The sequence below is a fragment of the Punica granatum genome, chromosome 7, assembly GCF_007655135.1.
Source record: "Punica granatum isolate Tunisia-2019 chromosome 7, ASM765513v2, whole genome shotgun sequence".
Taxonomy (NCBI): Eukaryota; Viridiplantae; Streptophyta; class Magnoliopsida; order Myrtales; family Lythraceae; genus Punica; species Punica granatum.
Window position 1 is genome coordinate 2193690 of NC_045133.1, and position 13895 is coordinate 2207584.

The 13895-nt window shown below is 38.7% G+C and overlaps 2 protein-coding genes across 6 annotated transcripts; one reads left to right on the forward strand and one right to left on the reverse strand.

The window, feature by feature from the left end:
• Positions 1-1108: 1108 nt before the first annotated feature.
• LOC116213168 lies at positions 1109-8392 on the reverse strand. 2 transcript variants are annotated; one of them, XM_031548015.1, is made up of 7 exons: positions 8094-8392; positions 6281-7653; positions 5559-5765; positions 4199-5054; positions 3232-4052; positions 1692-3082; positions 1109-1513 (listed from the first exon to the last, which is right to left on the reverse strand). In XM_031548015.1, the coding sequence occupies exons 2-7, from the start codon at positions 7584-7586 to the stop codon at positions 1484-1486; spliced, it is 4611 nt and encodes a 1536-aa protein (XP_031403875.1). In that variant the 5' UTR covers positions 7587-7653; positions 8094-8392; the 3' UTR covers positions 1109-1483. The 2 variants fall into 2 exon arrangements, with proteins under 2 accessions (XP_031403875.1, XP_031403874.1); XM_031548014.1 differs by having other exon boundaries at positions 6281-7746.
• A 2171-nt stretch (positions 8393-10563) lies between these two features.
• On the forward strand, positions 10564-12758 carry LOC116215736 (protein SPIRAL1-like 2). 4 transcript variants are annotated; one of them, XM_031551572.1, is made up of 3 exons: positions 10564-10718; positions 11666-11973; positions 12348-12758. In XM_031551572.1, the coding sequence occupies exons 2-3, from the start codon at positions 11707-11709 to the stop codon at positions 12426-12428; spliced, it is 348 nt and encodes a 115-aa protein (XP_031407432.1). In that variant the 5' UTR covers positions 10564-10718; positions 11666-11706; the 3' UTR covers positions 12429-12758. The 4 variants fall into 4 exon arrangements, with proteins under 4 accessions (XP_031407432.1, XP_031407433.1, XP_031407435.1 ...); XM_031551573.1 differs by having other exon boundaries at positions 11675-11973; XM_031551575.1 differs by having other exon boundaries at positions 10579-10723; positions 11675-11973.
• Positions 12759-13895: the final 1137 nt, after the last annotated feature.

Here is a 13895-nt window from a genome sequence, read left to right on the forward strand (position 1 = left end):
AGTTCTTAGCGGGAAAAGAAGACATTATTGCAGCGAGTCTAACTGGCGCAGATCAGTTAATGAAAATAGATACAATTATGTTCTTGCAGGCCTTTATGATGGAGAAAGGCAGCAAAGCTCCATCAAGCTATGAGTTCCTACCATCTTTCATGTGTCAAAGTGAGAGTGAAAATAAGCACCAGTGTTGCCCTTTTGAAAACGACGCCAATAAAATCTCGAAAGGCTGTTTTTGGTTCCGGAAAGCGATTCCAAACAGGCCCCCGCAAGAATTTTAAGCCATCAGTCCAAGAATTTTTTTAAGAACTTTCATCATCTATATCACTACAATCTCATTCTTTTCCTTCTATAGAGAGTAGGCAAAAGATATAAATGAGAGTCACTGATGGGAACTCATTTCTATTTTACCAGCAGCATATAATTGAGATGATATGGCAGCTTCCAGTGTAACAACCAGATCTCCTCACCATACATACTGCTGGATCAGTAAGTACGTTGTTAAAACAGAGAAAGGTGGAAAAGCAAGGAACTTACTGAACCAAAAACTTCCTCAAACCTGAATCAACTTCAATCAGTTCTTCCTTCTTTCGATGGTGAGAGATTGTTGAATGGGCCCATACCACATTCTTACACTTCCTCAATTCATCAGCTCCAAACCTGTTTATCTCCCAACAAATCGCAGTATATTCGTCTTCTTAACTTAATCAGAATTAGCAAAGTACTAGCCTAAAATGCAAATTCATTGATCTCCAGACAGGTGACATTTGATTGGCAACACAATTTTTGGATTTTTTTCAACTATTCCTCTTCAGCAAAGGCTTTAAATCCCTCATTACTAGATATTACACTGCATATCACATGAGACAAGACTAGGTTCTCCAAGAAAACATAACAGGCGATTTAGATCTGATGCGGAGCATATACAAACTGCTGTCATCGACTCATTCTAACCTGCAAAGTCAAATGGTTCCATTGACCCCATTATCATACTTCTGCCCATAGTCAAACCCTACCTCCTCTCCATTCTAGGCCTATACACAAGTTTAGTATTGAAGGATTTGTCTTTTACGTCATAAATCGTGTAGAAACTTATGACAGAAGCGATAGCTTATTGTCATCCACAATTATTCCAACATCTATAGTAGTACTCCCAAAGAAAAGAATAGTTCAAGGAAAATGGAGATACCATTACTATAAACATATCAGCATTTACAAAAAACCCAAATACCCCAAAATACTACAAGGAGCAAAGCAGAATACGTACATATATTCAATAACCCCCCTCAAAAACCTCTTCTAAGGTTACAAAGCAAAGTGCTCTGCAGTTTGTTCACATTAGAATCAATGACATCTCTGTTTGACGAGATACCCACCTCTGATGCACAAGAAAATTTCTATTATTCAGGCCCATAATCCAATTTCTCCAGACGTAACTTTTCAGGGATTATGTCAAATTTGGGAACAGCAAGCATGCTGAATGTTGATTCTACACTTTGACAAACTTATCGACATACCCCTGCAGTAAAAGAAACGTGGCTTCATTAGGTAAATACAAATCTCATAATAACAGGTAAAATAAATGAATTATGGGAAAATTAATTTCAGAATCACGATTAAATCAACCCTTCAACCAAACTCTATTAAATCAAGCCATGCAGTCTCGACAACAATAATTAGTTCTAATAGGCCTTTACCATCACGAGTTTTGTCAGTTTCTGCTGAGAAGAGTTGATGTAGTGATTTATCTTCGATTGAGACTTGGGTATATGGTGGCTCTTCATAACGCCAGTCACTTTGTCAACTGTTTTCTTGACAATAGTCTTAAATGCCTCCTTGCTCATATTACCCTGTCGCCATGATGGACTTAGAACTTCCTTTACAAAATCAGCAAGAGCCACTTTGAAGAGCTTCATTGACCTAGACTCCTTATGCCTCTTGCTCTTTCCTGGGGACTTAACCTGATCAATTTCAACCTCACCAACCATATCATTTGCCTCATCAATAGGAATACTTAGGCTTAGATTCTCAACATCGCCCACTTCTGCATCTGCTGTCTCACCAAATCCATCATCATCTGGCGAAGTGGACGTGATAAAAGCTTCAATCTCTTTCTTTTTGTTGTTTTCTTCCACGTCCATTGGCTTGTTTGAACCGCTCATGCTCAACATGATATCACTGTCATAGATGGATCCCTGATTCTGGATATGATCAACTTTCTTAACTGAATTCGAAGAAGTTTCAAAACTGTCAAAAAGTGGATCATATTGATCTCCCTTAGACTGAGCAACTGTCTGCTGAACCCCTGCCGCAGATTTCACAGGGGAACTCGTTTTTACTGATCCACAATTCGGGACGCATTGTAGAGTATTATATCGGCTATTATAGTCTTGTGGAAGAGTATCAGCACCGAACCTGGATACCAGAGGCTGCTCAAAAGTTGATCCATAAGGATTATAATGAGATGTAACCCTTGATCCTCCAAAATCAGGTGCAGCTGAACTTTGATTTGTGTCCTGAAGTTCTAGTGGATACACAGGCGTAGTTATCTTTCTTGGCACATCAAGACCACTGGTATTTCCTGTGTTTTGCAGAGAAGAATGACCCTGAGCAGACTTTGAAAGTTCAGTAGGTGGGATGTTACCAGTGGGAAAGGGATTCATGTTGTTAGAATTTAAGGCTTCCTTGGTAAGACTGTGACCGACCAAATGTTCATTAGGTGGGGTGCCTGCAGCCGAAGTCCCAAGTCTCTGATCTTCTGGTTGCATGAGAGATGGATAAGGCTTCAAAAATGCCTGTGAACCAAGGTTGGTACTGTGAGGCATATGACTATGTGGATAATGTGTATATCCACCATGAGTGGCATTCCCGCCATCATCATGCGTTACAGCAGTTCCTCTCACATCAGCAGCTGGCATGGATTTCAGAGTGCAGTTTGGTGGTCCAGAGAAAAGATGTGGTTGAGTGTTGGATAGCAATGCAGAAGGAAGACCTTCCTGAGAAGCAGATTGAAAAGGATAGGATGCCCCTGAAGCTACATTCTGATCTTTGGCAAAATTCCAAGTATTCATACCACCATAGGAAGTAACTGCGGAACAATTTAATAAAAGAGTTCCTTAGTAATCAGAGATTAAGATAGAGCTTAGTGTAATAATATGGTTTGCTAGCAAAATCCACAAGAAGGTTCAAATTGATTCTGCTTAAAGACAATTAAATCATCAGTTCGCATAAACTAACCTGAGGAGGATGTGAAGTTTTCATCTGATGAAAGCTTCAAGACTGAAGAGCTATTAACTGGATGAGACAGGAGCTTAGCACTCACTGCTGCATCAGCATTCACTCGAGATGGCTCTACAGAATTCTTCATTGGAGAATGCATATCCAAAGTTTTGCTGTGGGTCTTCATAGCATCAGCACCACTAATAGGTTGGTGATGAAAATCAACTGAAAGTGACCTGTGAATATCCTCTTCTTGCTTGAAACTTGCAGTGCAAGGAATTCCCGTGGAAAAATCTTTTATCTCATCGTTAAGTGTGCTTTTTTGCCATCGATCAGCTTCCCTGTTTCCAACATTATCTAAATCAGTTCTTTCGTCCCTTTTTTGACCTCGCATCCCGTCAAAGCTTCCATCTGGCATACTTGAAAAATATTGCAATCCTTGTTTCATGACTTCATCATCCACTCGCTTTAATGCTCCTACTGACTTATCATCTGTTTCCTGGATAATATCAGTACGGCCAACACCTGATGGTTTTTCAGCATTCTGTGGTTTCCTTCTCTTGTGTGATCCATCTATTTCAACATCATGATGCAAATAGCGACATGAGGCTCCTCGGTAGCACCTTCCTCGAAGGAAGTCAAAGCACTCTTGCTTACGGCCTCTGTCCCGTCTAATGCTGCCATCCCTGAACTCATTTACACGCCTGAAAGGTGATCTGCTCCTGCTTCTGCGTCTCCTTGGTGATCTGCTTCTGCTTCTCCATCTCCTAGGAGACCTGCTCCTGCTTCTCCATCTCCTAGGAGACCGGCTCCTGCTTCTTCGTCTCCTGGGAGACCAGCTGAAAAAGAAAATATGGCATTAGCCAAATCAGGCATCTATGGTCTTGAGAAACTAACATTAGAAATATATGTTCAATACTTTAAATAGCGCTCTATAAATGATTTACAAACAACAATTTTGTGAGACAATCAAGAAAGCATATACCTCCTAGAGCAGCTTCGCTTTTCCCTCTTATGTCCACTGCTTCCTATCTTCCTTCTAGACCCAGGAGACAGACTCCTGCTACGATTTCTCCCTCCTCTGTTATGCTGGCCAGCATGGTGGGAATCATCAGAATCACTGTCACTAACACCTTTGCGGACCAATCTGCCAAATTCATCCACTTTCACTGAAGTTGGAGCTGCCTCAAAGTTACGATCTTTATTTTCCTTTGAAATCTCTGGACTGTCATTCTTATACTCAGCAGCATTTCTGAAACTACCTTTTTGATTAAAAGGTTCTAAAGAGGGAACAGCCTGAACGGATCCTTTATCAAGGCTCTCATCAGAAATTTCATTGGTTGCCCCTCCAATGGAAGATGTTGCAGTTTCCTTCAGCTTGCTCTCAGAATGCAAGGAATTAATTGAAGCACTGTCTGTCCTAGTAGATTCAAACAGTTGCCCAGCGGCCTTTTCAACCTTGCTTGGTATTTCAGGTCTTATATATACCTCAATATTTTCAGATACTTTCGCAGAATCACCCTCGGCAGCCGACTGTGTGACCATCTCAACGTGTTTTCCATGATGGCTGGCCTTGTCATTATTTTCCAAGCTGGCATTAGAAGGATAGTCTTCTTGCAGAAGTCTGAATGAGCTTTTCACATCCTTAGCTGAAGTATTGTCTAAACTGACATGTTCAACAACTGATGATGACGTTAAATCAGCATCAGGGAACACTGTAGATTTGCCTAAACTGCCACCTAGAGGCAATTCAGAAGAATAAGGTAAATCAATGTCTCGGTGAACTTCAGCCAGTGTATTTCTTGGGATCAACTGATTCTGATGAGTCGGAATAATCAAACCTGAGTTTTATGAGATAGAAAGTCCTGTCAATTGCACATTTGCAAAGAGATCCAACCATTTCTTTATGCATTTCAGCAAACAATATCTTAATTAACATCTGAAACCAAATATAATTCCAGATGCATCATGAACGCAACCAAACCAATTTTTACACCGCATAATCACCATCAAGTCTAACCAGCAAGTACCTTGAAAAATAACTCGAGAAAACTTAAGAAACTAACTCAATTGTTCTAAGACATCAACAAAGGCTAAGGCAATGATTTCCCCATTATCAACAACGGTTATCCAGGCATTACAACCTTAGTTCTGAAGGTTGTGGTCGATTTTTCTTTTTGGTTGTATGAGCAAATAGTAACTGATTTACGAGGACATCAAAATGCTCACAAATCACTAGAATGTCAGTGATCATCATATGCTGCTTGAATCAGATTCTGCTAAAAATTATATTAAAATAAGGCAAAATCCAGAGTTTGAGACTCTAAAGGAAATGTTAGGGGTACCTTTTCCTTGATCATTTAGAATTGCATCTCCAGGACAAGGAAACTTGTCAGATTGAACGTTCTCAGGAGCAGCATCATTTACAGTATCCTGTACCACATGCGATTGCTCTTTTGTGTCCATCTTCACTTGAACCAAACCAGCACCACAGCTTAAGTCCTGAACCGACCAACTTGTCTCTTCATCCTCATGTGGCTGTGTCATATCATCTTGCAAAGACAGGGAAAGATAAAACGTTAGTAATGAAATAATATGACTAATTCAACCATAAATGCTCATACAAATCCTGTGTATAATGACACGCTGCACAATCGTCTTTAGGTCAAAACATTATGGTCTGGAGATTAACCAGATGAAATGTACAATAAATCATAGCGAATTGGCAAGCAACGACAAGTACTTTTGCTTAATTTTTAGTTTGCAAATCCTTTAGGTGTATAGGGAGAGTTATTAATATTGTTGCAAAAATTGGTCATCTATCACAAGAAACTACATCTAGTTCTCCCCCATCAACAATGACAGCATTCTAATGTGACAACAGATGAAATGGGATGTGTATATAAAGATAGCACAGAACTTCCTAAGTCCATAATACACTACATGCGAACAAGGAAACACCTCGAATATATTAGCCTCATCGCTCGCAAGGCCAATTCTTTTCTGGTTGAAAAAGTTGCAAAACAGGATTAGAAAAACACTCGTAGACCAACTCAGCTATACTAACCTTCCATCTCCATGTCGGAATCAACACGTGTATCAGAGGTAGCAGCAACCGTCAAGCTATCAGGATGCCTTGGGGAATGAATTTCTAAATGCCTGGATGGTGAGTGATTCCGCTTCTCAGGCAATCTGCCCATTGAACAATATTTCTTCTTCAGCCACTGAAAATAATTATGTGCAATGGCAGCTTCACTCCCCGGCTGACCGCCAAACAGAAATTCAAATTCTGGATTACTAGACTCCCTTTTTCGTGCCATATCTTCAAAACTAGGGCCGTTTCTTGCAATAAACTGGCATAAAATTTCAATCTTCTGAATAACTTTTTCTTCTGTTGGCTTTGGTGGAGCCTGAGGACAATCGAGTGCTAGACTACCATCCGCCGTGGAACCAGATCCCACTACAGAGCTGACCTGACAGCCACTTCCCTCATCCATTGTGTTACTCTCATCTACTACCAGCGCATCACTTCTCACTCCCGTTGGACCCAACATGTCATTGGATGACTCCAAACCTGTCACTCCAAAACCATGAGATTTGTTGGTCCTCTCTTCAGATTTGCACTGTTGCTGCAACTTTGAAAAAGCATGGGGCATGGAAGATGATGGCTGTGAAATAGAAGGCAGAGATGGAAGTGGCAGCGACGATACAGAAGAGGATGGTGGTGGTAGCACCGGGGAAGCAACGGAAGAAACATGGTTTTCTCGTGGGATTGAATGAACAAGAGAACCAGATGAACTAGGGAGAGAGTGCACGACACCTTGAGCAGCACCACGCAGCATGGTCTGGGGGTTGACTGGTGGCCAGTATGTAGTTTGCCCTCGAATGGGAGGAGGTGGTAATCTCTGGGGAGGTAGATTTCGGGATAAATCTGGCCAAGGTGGACCAGCAGGAGGAGCTAAACTTGGGTGAGCTATCTGGTTCCCCATATGTGAAGGATGTTGTGAACTCTGTTGAGCATTCAAATGGGTGCTTGACATTGGCATGCTTCCAGGCATTAGTGGCCGTTGGAGTGGATTTACAAAAGATTGACTTGTAGGGATTGCACTTGACAATGTACGTAATGGAGCTTGAAGAGGTGGCAAATGATGTGCAGTAGGAGGTGGGTGCATGCGGTGCTCATACATTGGAGGAGCTGACTGACCAGCATGAGAGGAAGTAGCGGGAGCTTGACTTACAGCAGAGGGTGGGGCTGCTGGAGGCTGAGCGGGAGTTCGAGGTGGAAATGAACCAGGCACATGCCACTGATATGGAGGCTGTAACGATGCCTGAACCCGATCAGACTGCGAGGCGAAGTTCCCTTGACCATGCATCCTAACTTATTCCGAATTAATTACACAGATCGGACAGCCAGTCTCCAGTCCAAATAACTGATACCACCTGCTCGATGCAATTACCCACTTGTCAAGTTACCATCCACTACTTGAAATCTCGAACTTTACCCGAAAGAACGCAACTTTGCACATTTGAATCCTGTGTAGAAAACAAAGGCAGCTCAAAAGATAGCAATGGGAGGGAAGAATCACTAACATCTGCTCAACAACAGTGAACCCGAAAGCTTTCAAAGTTCAGCTCGCACAAACACCCGAGCTAAAAAGGCACAAGAGTCCATAATCTGAGCATAAACATGCATACAAGACAACGACGTTGAAGCAACCCAGCAAGAAAATCCCAAAAAATACTCGAAATAATTGACCTTTGTCGCTTTTACCTCCTTTAATTCAGTTTGTCAAATGAATCAACAGTGTACTGAAGGACAAACAAACAGATTCAATATCAGCAAACACATCGATGATCTCGGGCATCTATTGGCCGCTTACCGGGGCAGCTAGTGAGACAATCTGACAAAGAGAAGCATCAACGTGGAAGAACCTGCATGCAAGGGCGACAATGGAACCCTAGCTAGCGATTGGGAGCTGGAATTTCACCGTCGATGAAGGAGGAGTTCTTCCTCTTCAGTGATAGTTGAACTTGAAGCAGAACTTAAAACCTAACCAGCCTTTCTTCAATCTCTTCGCAAGCTGGAGATTCCTCTGTTGTATTGTATTCGTGTCTGTATTTTGTTCAAGTTTTTGCGTGGATTTTCCAGCAATGAACAAGAAAAAAAAATTAAATAAAATTTCAAGAAGAATATTTTTTTTCTTTTTGGCCAAGAAAATTCAGTCTGAAAGGGCATAAGTTCTCTCTTTTTCCTTTCCTAGTCTTTGTGAATTTGAAACGAATAAACACAAATTCTCCTGATCTTTTATCTGCTGTAAACCACTTTTTGTACTAGTAAAAATTTAATATTATCAGATTGGATCCGACCTATGGTGAAATTTACTCATCTTGTTCGATTAAAAAAAAAAAAAGAACGGGACATGGTGAGGTAAAATGTGATAAGAAAATGGAAAATAGAAATTTCATGAAGTATATCATCCGAAAATGGAGTGGCTATAGCTATTTTATCACCAGCGGTACTTGGTTTGGTTTTGATTTCGAAATAAAGTTATTACATAGCGTTTGATGACGAAATTAAATTTGATTTAGTTTGATTTGAGGAGACCACGATAAAAGTAATTGAGAAAAGTACGAATAAGAATTTGAAGATGCAGGTAAAAAAAATAATTATTGTTTTATTAAATTGAAGAAAAAGTATTGAAATTGAGAAAAAAAATTGAAGAGTTAAGTGAATGTAGTATTAAAAAATTAATTTATATAATATATGAGAAAAAAATATGAGAGAGAATTTGAAAAAAATGATAAAAAAAAGTAATGATTGTGTTGTTAAATTGTTTAAAAATTTAAGTTAAGTATTACTTGAACATGATTTGTTACCAAATCAAACTTCGTTTCTTTAATATTTATTGCTTTTTTGCATGTTTAGAAGTTGTAATCCACCTTTGGCTTCTTAAATAGCACATATGTTTGAAGATGATAAAGATTTTATCATGAACAAATATAATTTCAAATTTTGAGGACACATAAATCATATCAAATCTATAATAAATTTGACTGTAAAATTAATAATTGTGTTTTTAAATCGGGGAAAAAATGTTAAAATTGAGAAAAAAAGAGTTGAATAATTGAGTGCATATAGTATAAAAAAAATTAATTTAGATAATATATAAGAAAAAGTATGAGAGATAATTTGAATAAAATGATAAAAAAGTAATGATTGTATTTGTTGATTTTAATGAATAGTTAAGTGTTGCTTGAACATGATCTATGACCAAATCAAACTTCGTTTCATTAATATTATGGCATGTTTGCGTGTTTGGAAGTTGTAATCCACCTTTGGCTTCCTAAATAGCTCATATGTTTGAAGATGATAAAGATCTTATCATGAACAAATATAATTTCAAATTTTGAGAACACATAAATCACATCAAATCTATAATAAATTTGACCGTGAAATTATATATATATATATATATATATATCTATTAGCAACTACAAGAAGTAAATTATATAGCATCATAAATCAATATGTTAATATTTCATTGATTTCAAAACCGGTAATTTTATATCATCTTTCTAACAAGGGGTAAAACTTTTCAAATTCGGGCTTTCTTTGATTTTCAAATTGCAATTCTACCACAATCCATTCCACTCTATTATTCGTTTAATTCAACAACACAATCATTACTTTTTTATTTTTTTCTCCAATTTAATAATAAATTCCATCACATATATTTTTTTAATCATTATTATAATTAATTTTTAATACTAAATTCCATCAATTATTCATTACTCTTTTTTGTCTTTTTCTCCAATTTTATAATAAATTCTCTCACATATTTTTTTCTTAATAATTATTGCAAGTAATTTTTTAATAATAAGTGACGTTTAGTAATAAAGTGAGGTTGTAATAATGGTTAAAAAAAGTACATGTGAGTGTACTCGAAAAAAATACGTGTGATAATTTATTATTAAATTGAGGAATAAGATAAAATAATAATGATTGTATTGTTGAATTATAGGGAAAATGATGAATAGTTGAGAGAATTTAGTATTAAAAATTAATTGTAATGACGGTTAAAAAAAGGTACGTGAGAGAATTTGTTACTATATTGAAAAAATAAAAAAAGTAATGACTTTTTTATTAAATCGAAGAAAAAGTAAAATAGAGTAAATGGAGTTAATTGTTGTAAATTATACTCCATAAACGAACAATATGAATCATATAAGTTGATCGCATTCAATTCAAAATTTTGGCGGAAAATTTTGAAAAGTATGCCCAAAAATTTTTGGCAAATGAAGGGAAAAAAAAATGATATAAGGAAATGGGCCCCCGCAGCCATCAACTTCACTTCACTGCCGGGCGACGTGAGGTTCCGCGAGCAGATTTAAAGCGAGAGGGTCCCCTCTCCTCTTCTGTCTTCACTTCACTTCTTCTCCGTCATCAGATCTGAGAAGATCACCCACCCCAGCCGAAGGGCAACAGGGAGAAGAAGGAGGAGGAGGTGAGGTCCATCCACCGTTTCCCTTCTCTCTTCCTCGATATATTTTGCAGACATTCTCCGCTCGCATTGGCTGGTCCATGTCTTTGTTGTGTGCCCGTTCCGCATCTTCTTTTTATTTACTTATTTATTTATTTATTTTTTGTTTGCGTGTCGGTGTTTGTTCGTGTTCGTCTCGGATGGGAAGGACCATTGGGGTGAATTTGGGTTGTCATTGTCGTTTCATTGTCCACGCGCAGCCACTCTTGTAGCCGATAATGGGTGGTTTTACGGGGAAGCTGCCTCCTTTTTTTTTTTTCCGATATACTAATCTGCAGCTTCAGGTTGATGTTTCGGGGCTGAGATTGGCTGATAATGACGTCCATTGGTCTCCTTTTTTAGATTTTATAAATCAAGTTCGGGTAAAAGAAATTTGCTATAATTCACTTTTAGAGGTGATTTTAGAGCTTTCGGGAATCCTGAATAATCAAGCAATCGGGTTCATAGTTCTGTTACTTTGGTCCATATAGCTCACAATTGCTCGTGTCACCGTTGATTCCCCGTCTCCTGTGCCGTGTGTTCTGTTTGATTCAGGTCAAGATCCTCTACTCACTGAATGTGGTGATAGAACACTCAGTATCGGTTGGCTGTGCCTTTTTTATGTTTTTGTTTGAGGAAAATCTCGTGGGAAACTGGTATGTTTTGATGATAATAAAGGCAAGGGAATTTTGGGCCTGCTGAGTGTAGGGAAAGTATGAAAGTGTAGTAGAATAACTGCCGGAATATCGTGATTTGATCCCAGAGAAGCTGCACTTGTAAATGTTTGGCATGAATTGCTGCTCATCTGCCTTGTGCGCTTTTTTGAACCAATATGGCTGTAGTTGGATAGAAAGCGAGAGCTCGATTCTTTTCTATTGGCTGAAGAACGACTAGCTTGATTAAATGATATAGCATATTTGTATGTTGTGGAGTCTGGACAGGCTTTTACCTCTCCAATTCAGCATAAGAAATCATGGGCCGTGGAGTCAGTGCTGGTGGAGGTCAGAGTTCTCTGGGATACCTCTTCGGCAGTGGTGAAGCTCCGAAACCTCCTGCAGTTAATGCAGAGGCCCCTGCAAAGCAAGTGCCAGACACCAGCAGTGGACCTTCCCAGAGGTCTACAGCCACTGCCTCCCCGCCATCGGCAGATGTTACTAAGCAGATTCCAGCAGGAATTCAGGGGAGCCAGGCAAACAACTACTTCCGTGCCGATGGCCAGAACTGTGGAAACTTCATTACAGTATGAGTTCACCCCGTGCTTGCTACATGTTGTGGATAGGATTTCAGTATTTCCATTAATTATGTCTGGTTAAAAAGGTTCTTGTTTCGGTTGGAGAAAAACATAATTTTAATGATGACTATTCGAGACACGAAAACCTTGTAAATGGAACAGATGTTCTCAAGAAGGCCATTTGCATGAATAGTTGTTAATATTCTTGAGAGACTGATCTACAGCGGGGAAAAAAAAGAAAATCGGATACTGGTGAACACTTGAGTTATGGGATATTTGAATCTTGGATCCTGATGTCACGAGCTGCAGCTTAGACGATAAATTCATGTCCTTGCCAGTTATTGATATCTTCTCTTCTCATGTTCAAATATTTATGGTGACAGGATCGGCCTTCGACTAAGGTTCATGCGGCCCCAGGTGGTGGCTCTTCCCTTGGATACCTGTTCGGTGGCGGCAGCAATTGATCGGAATGTTTTAGTTGCTATCTGTTCTAGGAGCGTATCGTTATGAAGTTGGGATTGGGACTAAGCATGTCCGAAAATCTTCCTAAGTCTGCAGGCACTGTGGCCTGGCCAGTGCTATGTACTATAAACCCTTTCCTTTCTTCAGTTCGTGAGATCAAATTCTTGCTTTGGACTATGGATCGATTGAACAATGTTTCATGGCTTTTCCAATGAAAAAACGGAAAGGTAAGTGTAAATTTTTTTTTGTTATGTATTTTGGTATTCAGAGTCCAATAGGATTTGAATAATCAAGTCGAAAGATCGAATATTAAAGGTTAATTTCCCTCTCAACAAGTGCGCTTTCTGGATTTGAACTTGTGTTCTCCTCTTTATATGGTGAACTGTTTATCACTCAATTAATATTTTTTTAGACCCTTAAAAGTCAAGGAATCATTATTATTCCAATTTATGATGTCGAAAGACTTATGAGGCCCATGGCAGCGTGATCAGTTGATGCACTTCCCACAAAAAAGAAAAGAAAGAAAGTTAACAGAAGCTACTATACGTTAGTCCCGCAATTCTTTTCTCTCCCAAGTAGTTTTTAGACATTCTCACTCACATTTTATCTTCAAATCCACAAGGGCAGCTTCGCTTTGTATGAGAAAACTTACAATATATATTAGAGTTTTGCAATCTATTGAAAGGACCTCGTCATCAGAGTTATGGGGAAAAAACTCGCCCTTGAATGCAAGAGCAAAATGAGAGTTATGGCAAGTATAATGGGTCAAATTGATGACTAGTTTTAGTTTAACTAGTCATATAACATGTGCGCTTGCGTGGATGTTTGTTTACATGGTTGATATTATTAATTTTATAAGACCAAATATTAGAAATAAAAAATTTTTGGGAGTAGTAACATTAATTTGTATCTCTAAATAATTTGTAAAAGTTTTCTTGGGAATATATAATGAAGCTGTAAAAATATTATAGAAAATTAGAGAAAAATTCAAAAAATGTTTAAGTTTATGTTAATAGGGAGACTCGAAGAGACAACTCACCGTGAGCTGAGGGGCACGAATGAAAAAATTTCGTGAATTCGATACACTTATATGGAAAACTCTTATTGCACGAAGGGAAAAATTTCGTGAAAGTATACTATATATATTCCCTCATGCATTGCCCGGTACAATTTCAGACAGCTCATTGCCAAATTGTACGAGAGGGCATTTTGAGGAATAACTCTTGTTCAGAATTGGTATCAAATTACTTGCTTTGGGACTTCAGTTGTCTATTGATCAAGGCAGAATTGGTGGATGTTGGCCCTTGCTAGTTAAGTAAGACGAGATTCAAGCCTAATTTCCTTTTATCCTTCCCATTGGAGGAGTAATTTCAGGAGTAATTTCAAAGCCCGGGTCAAAGGAGGTGGCGCCTATTTAAGTACTCAAGCGTTGGAATGTTCGCCCTGCTATCATGCAACCGCCAGTATCT